Consider the following 21,115-nt stretch of genomic DNA (forward strand, 5'->3'; position numbering starts at 1 on the left):
TCACTTCCCAGTAAATGTCTTCTCCCTGTTTTGGAGGGACCCTCGCTAGAAGTAAGAGAAGTTCTGTCTCCGGGTCTCACCCTGGTATTGATTTTAACAACGCATTTAAGCACATGCTTACCCTTAAGTGCATGCTTAAGCTCATCCCTCTTAACAAAGAACTTAAGCATGCGCTTCCATAAAACGTGCACTTAAATCCCATTGAAGCCTATATGCCTTAGGGTTAAGCATGTGCTTGCATGTGTTGAGTCAGACCTTAGTCTTTCAACCAGTCAGTGTTGCCAACAAGAGTGAGTGTGGTTTGGTTTAGCACAATGCACTTGTAGATTTAGAAATTGAACTGAGATCACCTACCAGCTGTTGTCTGCTAATGTCACTTTCTGTGACCACTGCAGAACTGGGTTGGAAGCTTTCATAAAAAGAGATAGTGAACACCACATACCACTAATCTGGCTTTGTGTCATATCTGTTTCTTTTAGGCTGGTGCTTGAATTTGATCTTTTGGTCTTCGCTTTTGGCAAGTTTCCTGTTGTCATTTCCACCTGGCTCTGCATGTTTCTGTCAACGTTCATTTTACCCTATGGCCTCTTCCTGCAGTGGGCCAAGGGCCACAGTTGTTCCTCCCAACGGAAAATCCGCTCCCTCTTCTTCGGGATGCTCTTCATGCTCTTCCAAACTATCGGGCTTGGGCTTGGGCCAACGTATGTTGCTGTGTCGTACTCTCTACCTCCAGCCTCTCGGTTCGTTGTAATACTTGAACAGGTGGGTCCCTGCATGGTGACTTTAGAGGCAGGACAGTCGATGACTTCGCATGCCAGAGTGAAAATTTAATCTAGGAAAGAACTTATTGAAAAGCCTTTTTTTCTCCTCAGAGATATTGTAGTGCCTGTCTCTGCATGTGAGACAGTAGCAATTTGTAACTAAGAGACCTCATTACTCTTGGCAACTATTTCTGATTTTTTTTAAAATCATGTTTTCTATTTTATTCACAGGCTTTCAGTAGTTGTACCCTTTGCCAATGAATCAAAATTCAGCATCTGTTAATATGATACAATTGCATTAGACTATTGCATATATATTTTTAAATATCATCTGTTTGTAGACAAGGTGTACCCATGTTACTGCTAGAAGCAAGAGAGACCTGGAAACACTTGAAATAGTGCCAATTCCCAGTATTGGCTGCTTTTAGAACAAAAGTAAAAATGCATGGCCACTTGAATATTGTCTGTGATGTAAATTAATCTAGTCGTCACACAACAGAAAGGTGCAATACCCATAAAGAGGGCAGAACAAATCTGTGTAATTTCTAAAGCTTTAATTTTGGGTTGTCTTGCAACCTCACGCTAATTTTACTTGCTGCTCTGTCAATGAAGAGTGCAGATGATGATAAATGTATTCAAAAACGGGAGGGAATGGTTTTGAACGGTCTCCCTCTAAATAAGCCATTCACCACTTGGTTATTTTGACTTCTAATACTGTAGTTCTAAATTCAAGCAGTTTTTTGTGCACCATGCATCTAAATATGAAGACTACATATATCCTCTTGTAAGATCTGTGGTAAATAAAATATTTGGTCAGTTTGACCCAAACAGCAAACGGTTTAATCTAGCAAACTTTGCTCCTATGGCCCAAGTGATGCATGACATTAGCTGCTTTATAATACTCTGTGATATTGCACAGAATAATCTCTTTCAGTTGTATCCCAAGTAGGAAGGTGGTAACTGCACAGTTCCATTTTGAGGGAGCTAATCTTGAGTAGATTAAACATAATTTAGAGTTAGAACAGTTCTAGCTTTTATTAAAGGGGGTCAGATTTTTACCTTAAACTCCCATTAAACATGTAGTGCTGGCCTAACAGAGAATTTAAGATCCTTCTTGAACAATTATATTAGTTACAAAGGAGAGGCCTGTACTGTGATCCAGAAATGTTCTTAATAGCTACATTTGACATCAGTTGGTTACTGCATATTCATGTTTCTGTTCTGAATGTATTCATAACAGTCCCGATGTTTGTAATTCTAGAAGCAGTTGTCGCTGTGGGTGTCTCAAAACGGGAGTCGCCAGCACTTGGGGAGCAAGTTTGAGGAGTATCAACTGCCAAGCAGTTATCAGTTCCTGAGAGGAAATTGTGGGGGGCAAAAAAAGTGAATTGAATAGTAGCTGGTGGCATCGTGTGCTGGTGGCATCTTGCTTCAACTCCTAAGTGGTATTTTTGTTGATCACTTAAAAAATGGAGCAATATACTCAATAAATAAATCTAGATTAACAACAATCATCTCAACATTGAGAACAGCTGGAGTATCAAAATGATGTGATTCATTGCTTCAGTCTCGATCGTGTTTGGTTAACCTGGCTAACGTTTTATTGACTTCCGTGTCAAATGGCACATGCACTGGACTGGGGCTCATTTTTATTTCCACCTAAATTACAAAAGAGTTTGGATTTTTTGGAGGTGGAGAGGAGGCAGGTACCACTACTATCTGCATACTTGCCCCTTCTGGTACTCTGAGTGTTTAGTTGAGAGGTGAACCTATAGGGGGAACAGCACATACCTTTTAAAAAAGGGTAAGGTGAAAAGAGACTAATACACTGAAAGCGTTACCCAGATGCATCACTCTATCCCATTTAAGTGCAGAGGCTGAGGAAGTTAAATTGTGAAAAACGGAATCTTGGGCACTCTTGTTTTACAGGTACGTCTAATTATGAAGGCTTATTCATTCATTAGGGAGAACGTTCCTCGGGTCCTGTCTTCAGCCAAGGAGAAGTCAAGTGAGTAACTTACACTGCTTCCACTTGACGTTTGTGGATAAGTTGTTTTACTCTTTGCTCCCTGAGTCCTCCCCCCTCTGGGGGTGAAATTCACCCATATACATATGGTCAGCCCAAGGCTTCTGTGCACCATTTATACTCTCAGGTGTAAGTGGGTCTTTAATGTGGCTAGAGTAGTGCATGGGCTCTCTGGTGGCCCTCTGCATAGAAGTGAATTTCCACTTTATAGTAACTCAGTTGCCCCAGGTGAATTAGAACTGGTTTTAGAGAGACAGTAAGTTGTCCATGTGCTTTTAGTGCTTTGGGGGGGGGAGGGGGGTCTTGCTACCACTGGGAGATCCACAAGAAATAGTAGAGGGGACTTCAGTGTAATGCTTCAATCCAAAGGACAGCTCCTCCAAGAGGGCAGCAGCCCATCTAGAACTGCACAGTAGTGTTAGCATGGAATAAGAGCCCACATGCTGGTGTGGGACTTGGTCTGCCAACATTCTGGCCCTGAGGTACACGTGATACCAGTAATCATGACACACTGGCAGTAACACCTTTAGAAATGGGACCGTGTGTAATGACTGTCAATTTAACAATGTTGTGCACTGAGTGGCTGCACTGGTTTATCTGAACTACATGTCCCAAGCAGAATTCCTGCTAATTACTAATCTGTTTGTTTTTCCTCTGTTCTTTTTCTGGCAATCTAAGGATTCTGTCTCCTTTAGTAAAGTCTTCAGGGTGAGGGCTAGTGAGGAGGCCTGGGTTAAGTATGCAGAAGGCTAGTGAGGGAAGCACAGTGCCTTCAGGATGCTGAATGCTTCACTACCAAATACTCTTTGCTCTTTCAGGCACCATCCCAGTTCCGCAAGTTACCCAGTATCTGTACTTCCTCTTTGCTCCCACCCTCATCTACAGGGACAACTATCCCAGGTAATGTCAATGACACTCATATCTTTATGTAGTAGTCTAAAAGTCTGAGCTAAATTCAATGCCTCTGAAGTGGGAACTACCCCCACTTTACTGAGGCACAGAAAGAGAAGGTGAGTTTCTGCAGGTCATATGCCAAACTACTGGCAGGGCTGGAAATAGCACCCCAATGACCTGACTCAGACTTGCCCTCTGCTAGCCATTCTCTAGGTATTGTAGGAGCTTTTCTGAAAAACTGTCTAGAGTTAGATCTAGGAATGAAACAACCAGATGCTGAATGTCTTTAGAAAGAAATGGAACTCTGAAGACTATTGCCTTAGAATTTACTTAAATTTGAGTATCTGCCATAATATGGAGTTGTTAAGCAGCTCCATCTCTTGGATTTGTGGAGGAACTACAGGTACCTCCTAAATACACTTAGCCCAGGAGTTCTCAAACTTTCATAGTATGGGTCCCATTTTAGTGGCACTGTCTAGTAGACTAACTCTCCTCCCATTCACAGTTGTGCAGACCACTATCTCCTAATGTGATTGCATATGTCCATGGCAACTACAGGAATTTCTTACATGGGAAAGTAATATATTTTGCTGTCTTATTGCAGTTTACATCTGGCAGTAAGGAGGAGCCATGAGCTTTCTACAGACCATCAATATTTCACAGACGAAACCTCTAATTTAAACAAAGGGTTCTTTGCTCAAGGGATGGGATGGTTACAGAATGCAGTTGTACTGGGTGAGATCCTTGCTGCCCCAAAAGAAGAGTTTGTTAGATGTAACATTATGCTTTTTCTCTTTGTAGGAATCCCATGATAAGATGGGGTTATGTAGCTACCAAGTTTGCACAGGTGAGTCTAGTTTAGTTTTTGATCATCTTAACACATGCCCAGAGAATTCTCAGATTCTATCAGATGGAATTGCCAAGCACTTTCTGCTTGAGGCGTCAGCTTATGTGAATTATTCAGCAATGAGTTTCACTGGAAAAATACAGAAGCCCTTCTAGTGATGGAAGAAGATAAGAAAACTGTCTCTGATCCCTGTTGCCATATTAATATTTGTACCCTGAAATATCTTGTCAGATACTCATCTAACTACTTTTTAAGAAAAAATATTTCTACTAGTTGCCTCCTCCAATGAGTTGACTCAATATTTTATCCACCCTCTGATGAAATTCAGTCATAATTCCATTTAGGGATTGACTTTTCCTTAGCTTTGCTTCACGACTGGTGGCCTTTATATTGATGCAGAGTGCAATAGACACACCAGTATGCATTTTACCAATATACTGTGGATACTTGAGAAGGGCTAACTACCTGGCATAAGAAAGAACTGATCTGAATCTTTGTCTTAGTTTTGAACCACACCCTTGTTAGAAAAGGTTGTTTACCACTTCAGGTGCTCCAGACGGAAACACAAGTGCCAGTATATCTCTTGAGATCTCCAGCTCTTTTGAAGACTTGAGGTTTTGATAGTTCAAGCCAAACTTTTGGGTGCTTATCTGAACATTAAACTTTGTTACTTGTTTTATCATTTTAATGACCATACCTTGTCAAAGTAACTAACTTTTAGTTAGGTAGTTCAACTGAGATTAGTGCAGAGGACACTTACACTTCTGTATTCTCACCTCACTTTTTATCTAAACCTAGCACTGATCAAGATTTTATGAGCTTGGGAAGGCAGTGTGTGTGTATGTTTGTGGGGGCATTGACAAGAAACTGCTTCCTTTGCCCCATGTGCTTCAATGAGCACGGTCATTTGTTGTTTCTTGCTATAATCCAAAGAAAGTTCCAGGTCAAGTTTTATTGGACCCTCAGTGTGATGTGATCTGGAGTTCTGCCATTCACAAGGAATCCTTCTTTGCATCTAAATGGCACTAACAAAGGGGCCCAGCTCCCTCTTGACTAGGCTGTTCTTGATGTGGAAGGAAAGGGGGTGAAAAAATGTGTACAGTAGTTATGGTAAAGTATGCACATTTATAATGGCGCTTAGGTGAGCTGAAAAGCCAATTAAAAAGTGAGCCAGTGTTCAACCAGTCAAATTATTGTATTGACAGAACTTCCCTGTCTGAAAACTTTGAATAGGGAGTTGCCTGAACCAAAACCAGGTTTTCGAACAGCCTGGCGTGTTGTAAATCTTCTCGGATGGAAGAGAAGTGGAGATTATAATATAACTTAATATGTAATGTGGGCTCAGATCTGTCTCAATGTCTTGGGTAGATCCAAATTGTGAGATTTCTCAGTTTATTTTGGGCATCAGCATAAAACTACTCAGCTTTATCATCTTCTAGCACTATATTAGAACTGTTCACAGCTGCCATGTCAGTAGGTGGACTTGGAGAAATTTATAAAGCTACTCTGGCAGAACAGCGACAATGCACTGACATTACGACACCAGCTATCTGGGAACAATGCTCCAACATAAATTGAAAGCAAAAAAATAGAATATTATGGGAGTTTCATGGATGTTGTCTCTAATCCAAAAAGTTTGAGTTGTGGGAAGTTTGGGGTGGTGTCATTGTTTCTCTCCCTTCTGTAGAGAGTTGCAATGTTACAGATGTTAATTGTGCATTAATTTTTCTTATGGAGTGTGACTGCTCTTGTGTTACAGGTGATTGGTTCGCTTTTTTATGCTTACTACATCTTTGTGCGACTCTGCATCCCTCCATTTCGGAACATAAGTCAGGAACCCTTCAATCTGCGAGGGCTGGTCCTCTGCATTTTCAATTCCATCCTGCCAGGTGAGACCCAGATGGCTGTGCAACATTATAACCTTCCTCCATTTCCATTACAGGCTAGACTTGTAAAAGGAGGGTTCAGAGAAGGTGGTAAACTTCTGTCCACAGGATTTATGTGAGATGGGTGGTTTTTCATAGGGAGTGGCGAATTGGTCACTATAGCAGATATGGCTGCCCTGCAGTGCACCTATCCTGTGATAACTAAGAGGATAAGTAGCTGTTCTGTTGTTAAATAAGACTTTTCTCCATGAAAGTTCAGCAGTGGGATATTATAGCTTGAGGGCACAAGAGATTCAAACAGAACGTCAAATTTTAATTCTGGCTCCTTTGACAACTGTCTCTGCACCATAGAGCAGCCTGTGTGTCCCGTGTGGTGAGATTACCCTTTAAAAATGATAGTTATAGATTGATTAATACAAAATCTGGTTCCTCCTGTTAAACCTGTTTGCAGCAGACACAGTTTGATGGCTCTGTTTATGTATCCCTGGTCACAGATGTGTAAACCAAAAGATGTTGTGAAATGAGTCTGGTTTTTTTTTTTGTTCTGTATCCCCAGGTGTTCTGATTCTCTTCTTGGTCTTCTTTGCATTCCTTCACTGCTGGCTTAATGCATTTGCTGAGATGCTGCGCTTTGCAGACAGAATGTTCTACGAGGTAACAAGGTCTTTCTTCTGCAATGTCTGTAGATGTTGCTGCTGTTCTCTACAGATGCTATCTTTGTTAATCAACCCCAAATGAAATTATTTTAGTTTTATGACATTCCTAGAATTGCTTTCTCCAAATGAAATGGGGGCAGGAGAGGAAAAGAACTTCAGAAAACTCTGCTGCTTGAGGCATACTAGCAGCAGAAATGCTACTGATGTTCATTGTAGGGAAAGTTCCTTCTCCAGAGTCCCGCTAGATCAGGATTGAGGCATCCCAGTGGGGCATTGTGGGGGAAGCTTGGCCTGCCAATGCTTGTATTACATATTCTGTGAGTGAACAGGACTTCAGCTACCAGAGCTGTCGAATCTTTTCATTGGCATGACAATAACTTAAACTTTTCCTTCTGTTTGACCACTACAGTTCCATAGAACTCAGTTATTGGAGTAACTGTCCTACCCCTGAAAGATAAAGATGCTACAAATGCCATAACCTATGCAATCTTGCAGTGCAACTTGTTAAATTAAGTGGGATGATAGATTGTGTGGCTAGAACAAATAGTCTGCTCAGACATTTGCAAACTTAGTTTTCAAAAAAGAGTTAATGGAAGACTTGTCACTAACTCCAACTGTGTGCCCTCTTCTCTTCTTTAACTGTGTGTTACAGGATTGGTGGAACTCCACATCGTATGCAAACTATTACCGAACATGGAATGTGGTGGTACATGACTGGCTGTATTACTATGCTTACAGGGACTTCCTATGGGTGAGCAGCAAGCCGACTTAGTCCTCATTTACCTGTCTTTGAAACACTAACCTCTTTTTCTGAAAAAGTAAGGGGGTGGGTGTAAGAGGGGAGCTAACACCATTCCTCGTGAGAAAATAAGTAGTTTGTATTGCTAGAGTCCTCATTGGCTTTGGAAGGGCACTGATGTGGAGAAGTGCTCTGGAATAGCTTTCATCCAGCAAGGTTATTTCTGCAATTATGCAGAAATCACTGAAGCGGATGACAAAGGAGGAAAATGTGGTGAAGTGTGAATTAATGTGGTGTAGCAATGGAATCCATATTAGAACTTTGTAATTGTTTTGAATAAATGAATGTCCAGTAAAAGCTCCTCCCTATTTCTATGCCAATTTTACAGCTGCCAATGTCTTGTCCTGTAGAGGTGCAAAAAAGCCTTGCTTTTTGATTGATCTGATGACTAACAAAAAGAGTCAGTGACTGACAAACTAGTGATCTGCTGACCTTTGCGGCGGGGGGATCACAGAGCCTTTCCTGCAGGATGGGAGGGGAGACTTAGGTTAAAAATTTAATTGTAAACAAACTAGTAACCTGATGGTGGAACACTGCTTCATGGTGCATTCAGGGATGTGAATGACCAAATTCGGTGTCCTGGTATGGGCAGCCACTTATGCATGTTTGGAGTACCACTGAGTTCACTGGTCTACTCACATGCATAAAGTGCAGGACTGGGGCCTAATCTAGTGCTTTTAATGAAAGGTAACAACTGAACCTAATAGTATGTTGATTCACAGAACTGTTACATTCAGGCATGGTAATATGTTGTTTAAATAGATGAGCTTTGGTGTGTTCTCAGGAAGTGAAAAGCAGAGTAGAAATCCCCCAAAGAATAGACACTTTCCTTAATCTAAGGAATCTGGAATGTGTATGGCATTTTAAATATAGAGCTCCTCATGCATAGCAGGGGCAGACCCTAACTAGTCCATTAAAATGACTAAGTGAATTAACTTCTAGTATAAAATGGAATAAAGTACAAGTACAGCTGTGTATTCGATATCTTCCCCACCCCTCTTCCCATCACCAGTTCTTTGGTAAGAAGTTCAAAGCTGCTGCTATGCTGTCTGTCTTTGCTGTCTCAGCTGCCGTACACGAGTATGTCCTGGGAGTCTGCTTTGGTTATTTCTATCCAGTCCTCTTCTGCCTCTTCATGTGCTTTGGAAGTAAGTCACCAGGAAAGAGTTTGGTAAAAAATGAAATATACAACTGTAGTAAAGCCCAGAGACTAAAATGGTGATCAGGCTCTGTTGGGCTAGTTGCTCTTCAAACACTTGCAGAAATGTTTCCTGTAGAAGAGTTCCAGTTGGAGACCCAAATCCTGCAAACACATGCGTCCAAGGGGTCCCATTAAAGAGTTACTTATGTGTTTTCAGGATTGGGGTCTAAGGAGGCAAGGGATATAAGGGCAAGAGAAATTGTTATTGCTATACAACTAGCCATATAGATATTTCCATGCATATATAACATACCAAGTTAATGTATATAAAAATGGGCAGTGAACTTATAACAACATAACTTTTCCCTTTAGCCAGCCCCTCAAGGATGAGTTACCACGCTTCTGCCTAGTAACCAATATTTTTATTTTTAAAGCAATAGCATGAGGGAGTAGTTGCTCAGTTTTTATCTTGCTACAGTGACTGATGTGTATAGGTGTAGCCTTCCAGCATTGAGTCGGAGGATGGCATCTTCCCTTTCCCCTGCCTCTTTTTGTGGGAGCATGAGTGCAAACATGTTTACTTTGTGGGTGATGTTTGTTATGGGGCAGGCACAGCTGCCTTCCACCCCCTGCTCTGCCAGCATTCTTCACTCCTGTGCTATAGCACACTACCGCTCCCGTTCTAAGCTGAGGCTGCCAGATGGACCTGGTTGTTGGCCAATTGCCTGGTAGTCTTGTAGGGAACAAACCTGCCAATGTGATACATATCACTTGTGAAAGAAGGTAATGAGCATGCTTTCCTGTGGTGTATGGACTTTTCCCATAATGTGCTATCAATACAGTGGAGACATGGAAAGCAGTCTGATGATCAAATTAATTTAGTGGAAATGAAAGGAGAAGTCAAGAGACGAATTGGCTCTTGATATGTGTTAAAACCTGAGCTTGCAGATGTCCTGAATAGTGCACCTTGATGGCTTTCTATTTCCTCTTCCAGTGGTTTTCAACTTCATTCTTAATGACCGTCGGAAAGGGCCCATTTGGAATGTGATCATGTGGACCTCTCTCTTCCTGGGCCAGGGTGTCATAATTTGCCTTTACAGTCAGGAGTGGTATGCACATCAGTATTGCCCCTTGAAAAATGTGAGTGATTAACCTTTGATTCTGGAATAACTAAGTGTACAAACAATGAGAAGGGACAAGCTTGGTTTGGGTAAAGGACAAAAGATTAGCGAGTGTCAGACTTAGGGGGGAAAAGGGCAAGAAATTGTAATATGGTAGAGGAGAGCAGGAATGGACTGACATGGCATAATCTGGAAAATGGGGGCTGATGATGTAAAGAAGTTGGTTTCTATTTCACTTACTGTTTTTTTTAAACTTATGACATGAGCATAATAAGAAAAACTCCAGAATAGTACAAAATTTGAGACCTCTTACATGATTACTGACCTCTGAGATCATTTTGGAGAAGGGCTGACTCTATCAACAGAAATTAGCGAAGGTCTCTGGCTGACAAAATCTCAAGGATCTAGTATTTTACTGCCCGTTGTTCATCTTCCCTCGCACCCCCTCCTCCGCGCGCACACACATTTTCAGTTTTACTTTGTCAAGTCGTTTCTTTAAAGAAGTCTAAACAGTGCATTTTATTTCACCCTGACTGTCAGTTTTCAAGTAGTAGGCTTCCATCCTTTAAACTCTGAGCACTTTCATCCATTCAGGCAATATGTACTAGTATTACAGTGCAGGGGAGGCAACATGCTCAGCCTCCAGGATGAAGAGAAACAGTTGTGGGATTTTGGTTTTTGTTTGTTTTTTTTGGGGGGTGGGGGTGGGGGGTTGTCTTGTGGGTTTTGTTCTGTTGTTTTTTGCATTGGTTGGGTCTGTAGGGAATTTCCCCTTGCCTTCAGCAGTGGCAATCCTAAAATAGGGAAAATAGAAACATTTTTCTAAAGTCAAACATAGACAACTTCAGTCCTAAACAAAAGCCCTTCATTGTCTGAGTAGTCTTGATAGCTCAACCTGTCTTGCTTAGCACCTTGAAAAGGCATTCAGCAAGGTTTTACCTGAGGCCCATTCTAGGTGGGCTCAGAATTCAAAGTCTGGTCCTAAGTTCCCTCTAAGCTGTGCAGCTGCCTATTAAGCCCTGTGCAGGGGAGAGATGCCTCTCCCCTAGCATGGACCTGCCACGGAAGAGGCACCCCTCCCCCTCAGCCCCAGTGCAGACCTGCCAGGGGAGAGGTGCCCCTCCCCACTGGCCCCAACATGGACCTGCCCTGGACTTGCTGGGGCCGGGGCAGAGGAGCCTCTCCCTCAGCCCGGCCCAAGACTGCGGGAGTTGCCACAGGCAGGAGAGGTGCCTCTCCCCCTGCCCTGAGCTGCTGCTGCAGCAAGAGAGGGCTGGAGGGAGTGTTCTCTCTCCCTCTCTCTCTCTTCCTCTCCCTCTCCCCACCACAGCCCCAGGGCAGCCTGAACCCCCAAACCCTTCATCCCCACCCCAGAGCCTGCACCGCCCGCACCCCAACCCTCTGCCCCAGCCCTGAGCCCCTCCTGAACCTCTCAGCCCTGGCCCCACCCCAGAGCCTTCACCCCGTAGTCTGAGCCCCCTCCCGCACTCAGAACCCCTCATCTCCAGTCCCACCCCAGAGCCTTCACCCCTAGCCAGAGCCCTCATCCTCTGCACCCAACCCTCTGCCCCAGGCCTGAGCCCCCTCTCACACTCCAAACCCCTCTGCCCTACCCCCACCACATGAATTTTATGTACACCAATATGAAGGAGACATGGCATGAAACAATCAGCTGCTGTTGTAGATCTGTCTTCGCTGAAGACAGATGAATAGATTTTTTTTTGTAATGGTCATAGACTAGATGCTTATGTTTACCTGAAAAAACATCTGGCTCCACCCTGCTGTCAGAATCAGTCATAGCCTCCGTGACTATCAGATGGAGAATATGTGGTGTTGCTGTCTTCTTTTCCTGTAAGGGGTGTGTGAACAGAAAAGGTTATAGACTTCAGTAGATATTACAATAATGTCCACCACTACATGTCCATGACTAACATGCTGCCTCTCTTCTGTTGTGTCTTCTAGCCCACGTTCCTGGACTATGTGAAACCACGTTCCTGGAATTGTCATATTCAGATTTAAAACCATTAAACCCAGCTTTCATCTTTCCTCCCATATCTGAAGATCAGCCTGTGCTCCTCCAAGGACAGGGACCAATGACATCATTCACTTCAAATATTTTTTTTAAGGGAAGTTGTGCCTCCTGATTATTGGAGATAAACTGTTTTTGTAACTTTACTGAGGCAGCCCAGTTGAAGTGGACTGCAGCAGGCTTCCAGGTAGCTCTCATTTCACACAGCTCTACTCAGTCATTCCCATGTCAGTCATGAAACACTGAGATGAAGGTCATGTCCATTGAATTTTGCTCGTTCCAGTGGCACTTCGTATTTTGCTACTCTTCATCCAGACAGTAGATGGGCTGGTCAGACTAAGTAGAGCTCAGCGGTAGCCTCTGTCAATCTGTTTTAGACATTCCTTCAAAGTTGTTTCCTCCTTCAGTAACTGGAGAGGTCTACAGAATCTGTATGCTCTTTGGAACCCTCCTTGTTGCTATGGTAGTATTATGTGACAGAGCAACATGTCTTTGCATCATAGCCCAAGTTTTGGTGGATGGCTTTCTATGCCCTCTGTCTGGAATTACTTTCCACAGACAGTACATAGGAATTGAAAATGGGCTGGGGAAAGTTAATTTTTAATGCTGAAGACTTTTTCTTTCTGTGGTTGGAATGATCGATCAGTTGCTACTGGCTATATGAAGATATTTGCTATACTCAAAAGTAGGGCCCTGAGTGCATACATTCTTAAACCAAAAACCTCTGTTACACTAAAGCATAAGATTGGTCCCTAAATCACAAGAGCCTGACCTCTTTGGCTGTCAGGATTCCAACTACAGCTCTTATGCCTCTAGGCTTTTTCTGTTGTGCTCTGAAGCTCATGTGACTATGAGCAGTAGGAGTTTGCTTTTTCTGACAACTTACCTCCCTGTACCCCCTAGACTAATCAATTATCTTAGGGGGTACAGAACTGCCAAATGAAAGTGAAAACTTGTTGTTGTGCATGTGTACTTACTATTCTGCATATGTTAGTATGCATTGAGTATTATGGAGCAGGTTGAAAAAATCCCATTGATTTCAGTGGGACTTAATGTATTCTCATTCAAATAGCTCCACTGGATATAATGCCCATTAATCTTGCCACATGTTGACAAGATGCTCCATAATGGCTTCCTGACACAAAAGCAGTTGAAAATAAGGGGATGAATCAAAGCCTTTTCCCCCCTTCTCAATGCTAAATCACTACTTTTGCAATGGAAAGCCGTATCTCCCTTGGAATACTTGCATCAAAAATACATGGAGTCAGGAAAAGGTCATGCCCTACTTTGGGAGGGAGAAGGGACCATTGCACTGCTACAAGGAGAAACTCTGATGAAAGGGTATTCAAACTAGGAATATTCCCTTTACCACAGCAGTTGCACATGATTTTATCTGATTGAGGTTCCCTTCCAGTTACTTCCGCTTTCCTTTCTATATGGAGATGTCAGTTCTGCAGTCTAGGTTACAAATGAGTTCAGAAACTAACCATATAACTCCTGATTATCTGAATAGCATTTATTCATTTAAGTGATGTACAGCAGGGACACAATTGAATTGTATGCTACAGTAATTAGTTTCCATTGCTTGAAGGAACCGAGTGGTAGAGAACAACTTGGCTTTCATTAAGTACTGTAATTTCACAGTTACTCAAATGTTTTTAATGGCATTTTTATGAGTGGCGAGTTGATCCTGTTGACCTCCAAGCCACAGGCATGGCTACCAGTGCTGACAATGAAAGTTATTTTCTAACCAGAGTTGAAACATAACTTCATCAGAGCCAACTATTTTGATTTTAAGTATTTTTTTCTTAGTTTTTAGTTCCTGTCCAAGAGGTAGGTCTCCTGCTCTTATTAAAAACACAACCAGGTCAAATCTGTGACAAATTCAGGTTTTGAATGTATAGGATGGATTTTTTTAATTGAACGAAAGCTTGTACTAAATATCAAAACTCTTGTTTTCATGATTTTTTTTCTTTTAATTTCAGTAGAAAAAGTTTAACAAATGTGTGCCCCCAAACATAGGACATTTGTGCTAGTATATAAGAGCCTGGAGATGAAAATCATTAGAAACTTTACTCTGTTGGTTTTTTACTTCCACTAGTAGAGCTTGAACAGTTATAATGCAGAGTAAATTAGACCTTTTTCTTTAATAAAAAAAAAAAAAAAAAAAAAAGCTAGTAAAATAATTGAGATTATTTGTAACCTGATAGTGTCCTTTTTAAAAATAGCTTTGTGGTCAGATAGTAGCACTTCTCTTCCATCTAAGATGAATTGAAGTCAGTAGACTTTAATCATAGTTCTTAAAATGCAATGTACTGCTTATGTATGGAAATCCTTGCACTCCCCTGGGGTATGATGGATTAGAGGCTTGGGTTTCTTGAATCCTGTGTCTGATTCCTGCTACTGTGTGTCAGCATTCTCAAAAGAAGGAAGAATTGTATTTTGAGTCTTCTCTGCCTACTAGTAGGACTCTAGGTATAACTCTATGGTGCCAGTTTACCTATAATGTAGAATCTTGAGCATTAGTATGTCAATAACCTCAATGCTTGGAGCCAAAGGATTAAAGTGTATTGCAAGCAGAAGCCAGTCATTATACAGGCATGTTTAATTGCTGTAACTGGCCTTTTTTCTTGACACATTCAGTTCTTACCTTGTAGTTCAAGTCACCTGAAACCATGCCTTTAGAGAGCATTAACAACTACACTACTGACAAATTTTGCTATTTTTTGACTACTTATTTTGTGAGATTTGATATCAGCTTGAAATTCAGTTTTCATGATTGCCTTGGGGAAATACTTGAGGCCTTAGACTTTCTAGTGAAATGATTGCACATTGCTGGGCTAAATGGGAATTGAAGATACTACCTTTGAAGTGGTTTTTTCTGGGTTTTTTTTGTTTTGTTTTTTTGGTACGCTGTAGAATCCCAGAGCTATCAGTGTGGTGGTCTAGCCAGTGATTTGGCCACTTAAGGCTAACAACCTATTTGAATTCTTACTATATACACATATTAAGAGTTCTTTGTAAAATTGTGAAGCTTACTTCCACTATCTCTTAACCATCCATGAAATTGGAAGCTTCCATTTTGGAATGCCCACCAATACAACTCAACTCACTGCTCAGTAACATCACAGAAATCTGTATTAATGTGGTGAGATTTTTTTGTACCCAGTTTCTTGCATATATGAAATATGTAATAGTTCGCAAGGGTATTGTATATTTGTCCTTGTAAGAGGACTGTAGATTCATACAGAATCTTCATACCTAATGTGTCCTTTTTTGCTGCTTTTAAAAAACCCACCAAGCTATCTAGTTTCCTGTGTGAAGATGGCTTTAGAATGGAAAGAAATCCTGCCTTTGATCTCTTAAAATTGTACACTGTTCAATAAGTATTATCAAAATAAGCCTAATTGTTTTTACTTGCTGTGAAGAAATCCATGATTTGAGGCAGGGTGCCTGGGATGGGAAGAGGCAGTATCAATCTATTAATGGAAAGTGAATCATTTGCCTTGAATCTCTGAATGTAAATGAGCTGGAAGGAGGGAATGGTTTAAATGTGCCCTCTGAGAGAGCGTGCATTCTTTTCTGATGTCTCAGGGGTATGCACCTGGTCAGCAGGATACCTGCAAGTCTCTACCCAGTGCACTGGGGTCTTTGCTGTTAAGAGTAGTCGACAACCCTACTAGTCTCCTTCCTGGAGCAGACAGATTCTAATCTCTTTAGTCAGAAAGGGTGGGCGGCAGAAAGAATTCAATGTACAAATACCACTGAGTAGAGGAAACTAAACTGCACTCTACCTGTAAGTGGTATGAACAACCTCTGGTGTTACTAAGGCTGGAATAGCTGCCAAGAGATGCCTGTTGTGGAGATGTGATTCTGTTACTGTCTGCAATGTATTAACTTGTAAATGTTCTGTAAAATGTTCTGTCATGCAGAAACACTGTTTATATAATCTACTGGAATATATTTTGCTATCTAGGAAAGGTGTGTGGGTCTATTCTCTTCAGTGTCCCCTAGAGCCCATGTTACTGCGAGGGACAGGCTGCACTCCACCCTACTGGAGTTGGCAGGAGGGTGAAGCGCATTGTTCCTGGATGTTGAGGCAGCAGGGGTGAGAGACTTCTTTCCTCCTCCAGTCTATGCATCATGTTTCCGCTGGAGCCAGGCTCTGGATACCAGACAGCCACCAGGGCAACCCCGCCTGCTCAGCAAGCACCCCGATAACCTATTGCGTAGAGTCCTTGTGTGCCTACTCTGGAGCACTCTGGGATCTGTCGCAAAGCATTGTGGAGGGATATTGGAGGAGGGAGTGATTGGGAATGGGCAAGAACTCTTGTGCTGAAGGAATAAGCTCCCATGGGGCACAGGTCCCCAGGCATCTCCATGCAGAGCGTTAAGTAACTCCCAGTTCCAAACCTGCTTTCCTCATTTCTAAACTATGACAAATCCTAGGGGTCGCATCTTCTTAATCCCAGCTCCTCTGCTTTTATCCTGTGCAAGGGCCAACTCAGTGCACTTGGTCCCCCAGGCTATCATTCATTTAGATGCCAATACAAAAGGGGGAGAGTTGGCTTCTGCATTTCTGAATCTAGAGGCTAAAATTGACTCTAGTGGACTTGCCCCATGGATACATTTTGGCCCCAGCCATCTGTGATGATCTCTGTTCTTTAGGAGCCTTGTTAGGTTTCCCATCCCAGCAGGCGAGGAGGTCCAGACTTTCCATAGCAGGGCCGCTTTGCTCACTTTGCCAACCCAAATGCTGTGCCTGTTCTTCAACCCTCATCTCACTACAAAGGTGTTGCCCCTTGGAACTACCGGTCTCGGCATGCAATGCACAGCAAGCTAGGATGGAGTCTTGTATGCTGGGGCCTGTAGGTTGCCTATGAATGGGCTGTCTGCTTGCCTATATCTGATAAACCTACCTGTGAAACTGTCCAGAGGCTGAATGATGCATGCTTGCTTGCTTTGGGCAGCCAAGTATGCAGCCTCTTTAGCTCTTCAATTAGGGTTGCCTGGGATCTGGTTTTTGACTGGAACACCTGGTTGAAAAGGGAACCTGGTGGCTCCAGTCACCAATGCTGACTGGGCTGTTAAAAGTCTGGTTGGCAGCGTAGTGGGGTTAAGGCAGGCTCCCTGCCTGCCCTGACTCTGTATGGCTCCCGGAAGCAGTGCTATGTCTCTGCGGCTCCTAGGTGCAGGAGTGGCCAGGGAGGCTTTGTGCATTGCCCCACCCCTAGTGCTGGCCCTGCAGCTCCCATTGGCAGGGAACCATAGCCAATGGGAGCTGCAGAGGCAGCATCTGCATGTCAAATGCATGTTGAGCCTCTCTGGCCACCCCTGTGCCTAGGGGCCACAGGGCCCTAGTACCGCTTCTGGGAGCTGCCTCAGGTAAACACTACCTGGAGCCCATCCCCCATCCTGAACCTGCATGCCCTGCCCCAAATTAGAACCCCCTCCCACACCGAAACTCCCTCCCAGAGCCCACACCCCCTCCTGCGCCCCAGCCCTGAGCCCCCTCCTGCACTCTGAACCCCTTGGCCCCAGCCCCACCCCAGAGCCCGCACCCCCAGCTGGAGCCCTCACTAGGGTGACCATGTGTCTGGTTTTGGAACAGAATACCTGATGGAAAAGGGATCCTGGTTGCTCCGGTCAGCATGGCTGACCAGGCTGTTGACTGTCAGGTTGGCAGCACCACACAGCAGGGCTGGCAGGTTCCCTGCTAGCTGCTGCACTGCGCAGCTCCTGGGAAGCAGCCAGCATGTCCCCACTCCGGCTCCTACATGTAGGAGGGTCCATGTGCTGCCCTGCCCCTCACCTGCAGGCACAGTTCCTGGGATGAGCTAGTGTGCCTAGCAGGTGGCTGTTGAGTGGTCCTGACATGCGCCTCTACTGCTGTTACTGTCCCGCTTCTCGTGCTCCTGTGGTTGGGCTCGAGCTGCAGCTCATTGCAGTCTGTTGCCCCATCGCCAGCACCCAGGAGTTGGAGGTATGTATCCCCATCTCAGAGTTCTGGGAATGGGGCTGTATCCCATCCCCCTCACTGCATCCATCCTAGCCCTGTACGCCTTAAAGCGCTCTCCTGCCCCCTCTTTCCACCTACCAGACCTGCCACCCCATGTCCCTCACTTCCCCACAGCCCTGCACCCCATTCACTTTCATACACTGCTTCACTCCCATTATGTTCCTATACACCCCGGTGTCCCCCACATCCTCATGCACCTGTAGCCATCTGCCTCCCCATCCACCCCCTCCTCTCTCCTTCACTGCTGCCTCTTACCCCTACCCTGCTCTTGTTCTTGGCCTCTTTCTTTCCCCATCCTCTCCTTTACTAGCCCTTCCCCATCTATCCCCTCCAGCCCACCACCTTCCCTTCCCAGCTGGCTGTCTCTCTGTGTTGGCAAGTGCGTGCACGCATGTAAGAAATTTGTTTGTGTAGGGAAGTGCATGTATTGCTGCATGTTTATATACCTCTATGAATAAAATTTGCAGCCTAACTTTTATTCCTTTTGCTGGCTTGTGCACAAAAAAATTAATGTTATGAAATGAATACACACTTTTTATATCAAGTTTTTAAAAGAAGGGAACTCTAAAAGAAATATTTCTTAAAAAGTGAATGTTGACTAGTAATTGCAGAAGAGATGAGATAATATTTCATACATTTCTCCCTACCTTTGTCTAGCTACGTTCTGGGGTAGGGTAGGAGGAGGATTAGGGCTGGGGCAGGCTCTAGGTGGCACTTACCTCAAGCAGCTCCCGGAAGCAGTGGCATATTCTCCCTCCGCCTCCGAGGTGGAGGCGCTGCCCTGGCTGCAGGCGCTGTCCGTGCAGCTCTCATGGGCTGTGGTTCCCAGCCCCTAGGAGCTGTGGGGGCCACGCTTGGGGCAGGGGCAGTGTGTAGAGCCCCCTGGCTGACCCTAAATGTAGGAGCTGGAGGGGGGACATGCCACTGCTTCCAGGAGCTGTGTGGAGTGGGGCAAAGCCCCGACCCCGCTCCCTGAGGAGAGCTCCAGGCCTGCATTAAAACACCTGGCGTGTGGGAGGGGGCTCTGGACTGGGGTAAGGGGTTGGGGTGCAGGAGGGGGTGTGGGCTGAGGTCACCGGTGGTGGCTCCCGGTCAGTGGCATAGCAGTGGGGGCTAAGGTACCTCCCTGCACCCCAGAAGCGGCCAGCAGGTCTGGCTCCCGTAGGCGGAGCGGAGGTGCAGCAACTACCTCTGCCGACCGTGCCTGCCTGTCGGCACCGCCCCTGCAGCTCCCGTTGGCTACCGTTCCTGGCCCGGGGGCGTAGGGAGTCGGTGCTCAGCGCAGGGGCCGTGTGCAGAGCCCTGGGCTGGGGCCCGGGACCGGGAGGGAGCAGTCTGCCTTAGCTCGCAGCGCCCCGCCAGGCTCCCCTTCCAACGGTGTGTCCCGCTTGAAAACCGGACACCTGGTGACTCTCTCCGTGAGGGGTCGTGGCTTTGCTGAGGTGACTAAGCCACTGCCTGATCAAAGCTCTCTTTCTCCCGCCCGCTTCCCGGCTGTCCCGCTCGTAGTGCGGAAGCCGGGCGCCCGCCCGCAGGAACAGGCGCGGGAACGAGAGTCCCGCGGGAGGGGCAGGGGCGGGGCCGGGGCGAGGCGCTACGCGGACAGCTGGGGGGGAGAAGCCCTTCGTTTCCATAGCAACACACTGAACGGCCAGGGCCGGTGCCACTGAGAGCTGGTAAACAGAGTCCTCCCAGCTCCCGGCATCGCCTGGGCGGGGCTCCTGGGGGCAGGCCCCGCTCGACCCCGGGACAGGGGGGGTGTCACTGCAGGGGGAGCGGCTCGTACCCCCGGCGGGGACAGGAGGGGCTGGCGGGTTGTGCCCCCTTCTCCTGCCCCGCCCCCTCAACCTGGCCCCTCTCGCGGGGCCAGCTCGCTGCCGCCCGCCGAGCTTCGCGGGGGAGCCCGTGGGCCCGTGCCCGGCCCTGCCCCTGGGGGCCGGGGTGATGCTGTCCGGGGCGGGGGGGGAGGCTGCCCCCCGCTGGCTGACAGCGCCGTGCACGGCGCTTCGCTGCACTTGCCGGCTGCACGGGAGAAACCACCTGAACCCCTGCGGGACATTGGAGCGGGAGGAACCGTCAACAGGGTGGAGCCGGCCGCGGGCATGGGGGGCAGGGATGCTGATGAGGCAGGCAGAAATATCAAGGGTACCTTGATCCAGGCCACGCCAGAATATCACTTAGGAAAGGCACATCTTCTTTCCAAGCAGTCACTAGCCAGCGGCGGCTGTTGATCATCCCGTGATAAGGCTAAAGCCCAGGGGCAGTTAACAGTCCACTTGCTGATCTAATTATTTGTGTTGTTATTGGTAACCAGATTAAAGGAAGGCTAACATGAGATGTGGCTTGACTTTGCAAAAACGATGTATATTTGCAGCTAGTAAAAAAATGGGCTTTCCAAAGGAGTGCTTACAGGGTTGCCTCTAGGATTGTTGGCGCCACAAGCAAAAAAAATTTCAGCCGCTCCCGGTTTTTTTTCGTGCCCCCCGGATCCACCGCTTCCCCAACCCCCCTGCCTCGCCTCCTCCCCCCGGCGTGCTGCATTCCGCCCCCCATTGCTTCCTGCGGCTCCCCCCCCCCCTGCAAACGCCCACCCTAGCTCACCTCCGCTCCGCCTGCTCCCCTGAACACGCCGCTGCTAGGCTTCTCCCTCCCTCCCAGGCTTGCCACGCGAAACAGTTGTTTCACAAGCGGTAAGCCTGGGAGGGAGGGGGGAGAAGCGGAGTGGCGGTGGCGGTATGCTTAGGGGAGCAGGCGGTGGCTGACCGGAGGCTAGCTGGGGCGGCGGGGGTACATTTCTAGGGGCTGCATGGCCGACACCGGAATGCCGACCCTAGAAATGTGCCTCCCGGAGCACCTGCTTGTTTTGCTGGTGCTTAGAGCCGGCCCTGAGTGCTTAGTAAGCTGTGAAAAAAACTTAAATGCATCCAGTTAGGTAG

The 21,115-nt window shown here is 45.7% G+C and overlaps 1 protein-coding gene and 1 long non-coding RNA gene across 6 annotated transcripts in view; one reads left to right on the forward strand and one right to left on the reverse strand.

Moving 5' to 3' along the window:
* SOAT1 (sterol O-acyltransferase 1) overlaps positions 1–16,140 on the forward strand; it is a 49,528-nt gene extending 33,388 nt beyond the window's left edge. For all 4 annotated transcript variants that reach the window (XM_048860728.2, XM_048860727.2, XM_048860729.2 and 1 more), the window contains 10 exons: positions 480–762; positions 2,691–2,769; positions 3,606–3,687; positions 4,483–4,528; positions 6,288–6,417; positions 6,971–7,068; positions 7,723–7,821; positions 8,882–9,017; positions 10,005–10,150; positions 12,094–16,140. In XM_048860728.2, coding sequence (XP_048716685.1) covers positions 480–762; positions 2,691–2,769; positions 3,606–3,687; positions 4,483–4,528; positions 6,288–6,417; positions 6,971–7,068; positions 7,723–7,821; positions 8,882–9,017; positions 10,005–10,150; positions 12,094–12,150 — 1,156 coding nt within the window. In that variant the 3' untranslated portion in view covers positions 12,151–16,140. The remainder of the gene's footprint in view (positions 1–479; positions 763–2,690; positions 2,770–3,605; positions 3,688–4,482; positions 4,529–6,287; positions 6,418–6,970; positions 7,069–7,722; positions 7,822–8,881; positions 9,018–10,004; positions 10,151–12,093) is intronic.
* Positions 9,873–20,877, reverse strand: LOC125641201 (uncharacterized). 2 transcript variants are annotated; one of them, XR_007358003.2, is made up of 3 exons: positions 20,781–20,877; positions 11,887–11,980; positions 9,873–10,925 (listed from the first exon to the last, which is right to left on the reverse strand). It is a non-coding gene; the product is annotated as an uncharacterized LOC125641201 (long non-coding RNA). The 2 variants fall into 2 exon arrangements; XR_012669650.1 differs by lacking the exon at positions 20,781–20,877 and adding an exon at positions 20,329–20,494.
* Between the last annotated feature and the right edge of the window lie 238 nt (positions 20,878–21,115).

The sequence above is a fragment of the Caretta caretta genome, chromosome 8, assembly GCF_965140235.1.
Source record: "Caretta caretta isolate rCarCar2 chromosome 8, rCarCar1.hap1, whole genome shotgun sequence".
Lineage (NCBI taxonomy): Eukaryota > Metazoa > Chordata > Testudines > Cheloniidae > Caretta > Caretta caretta.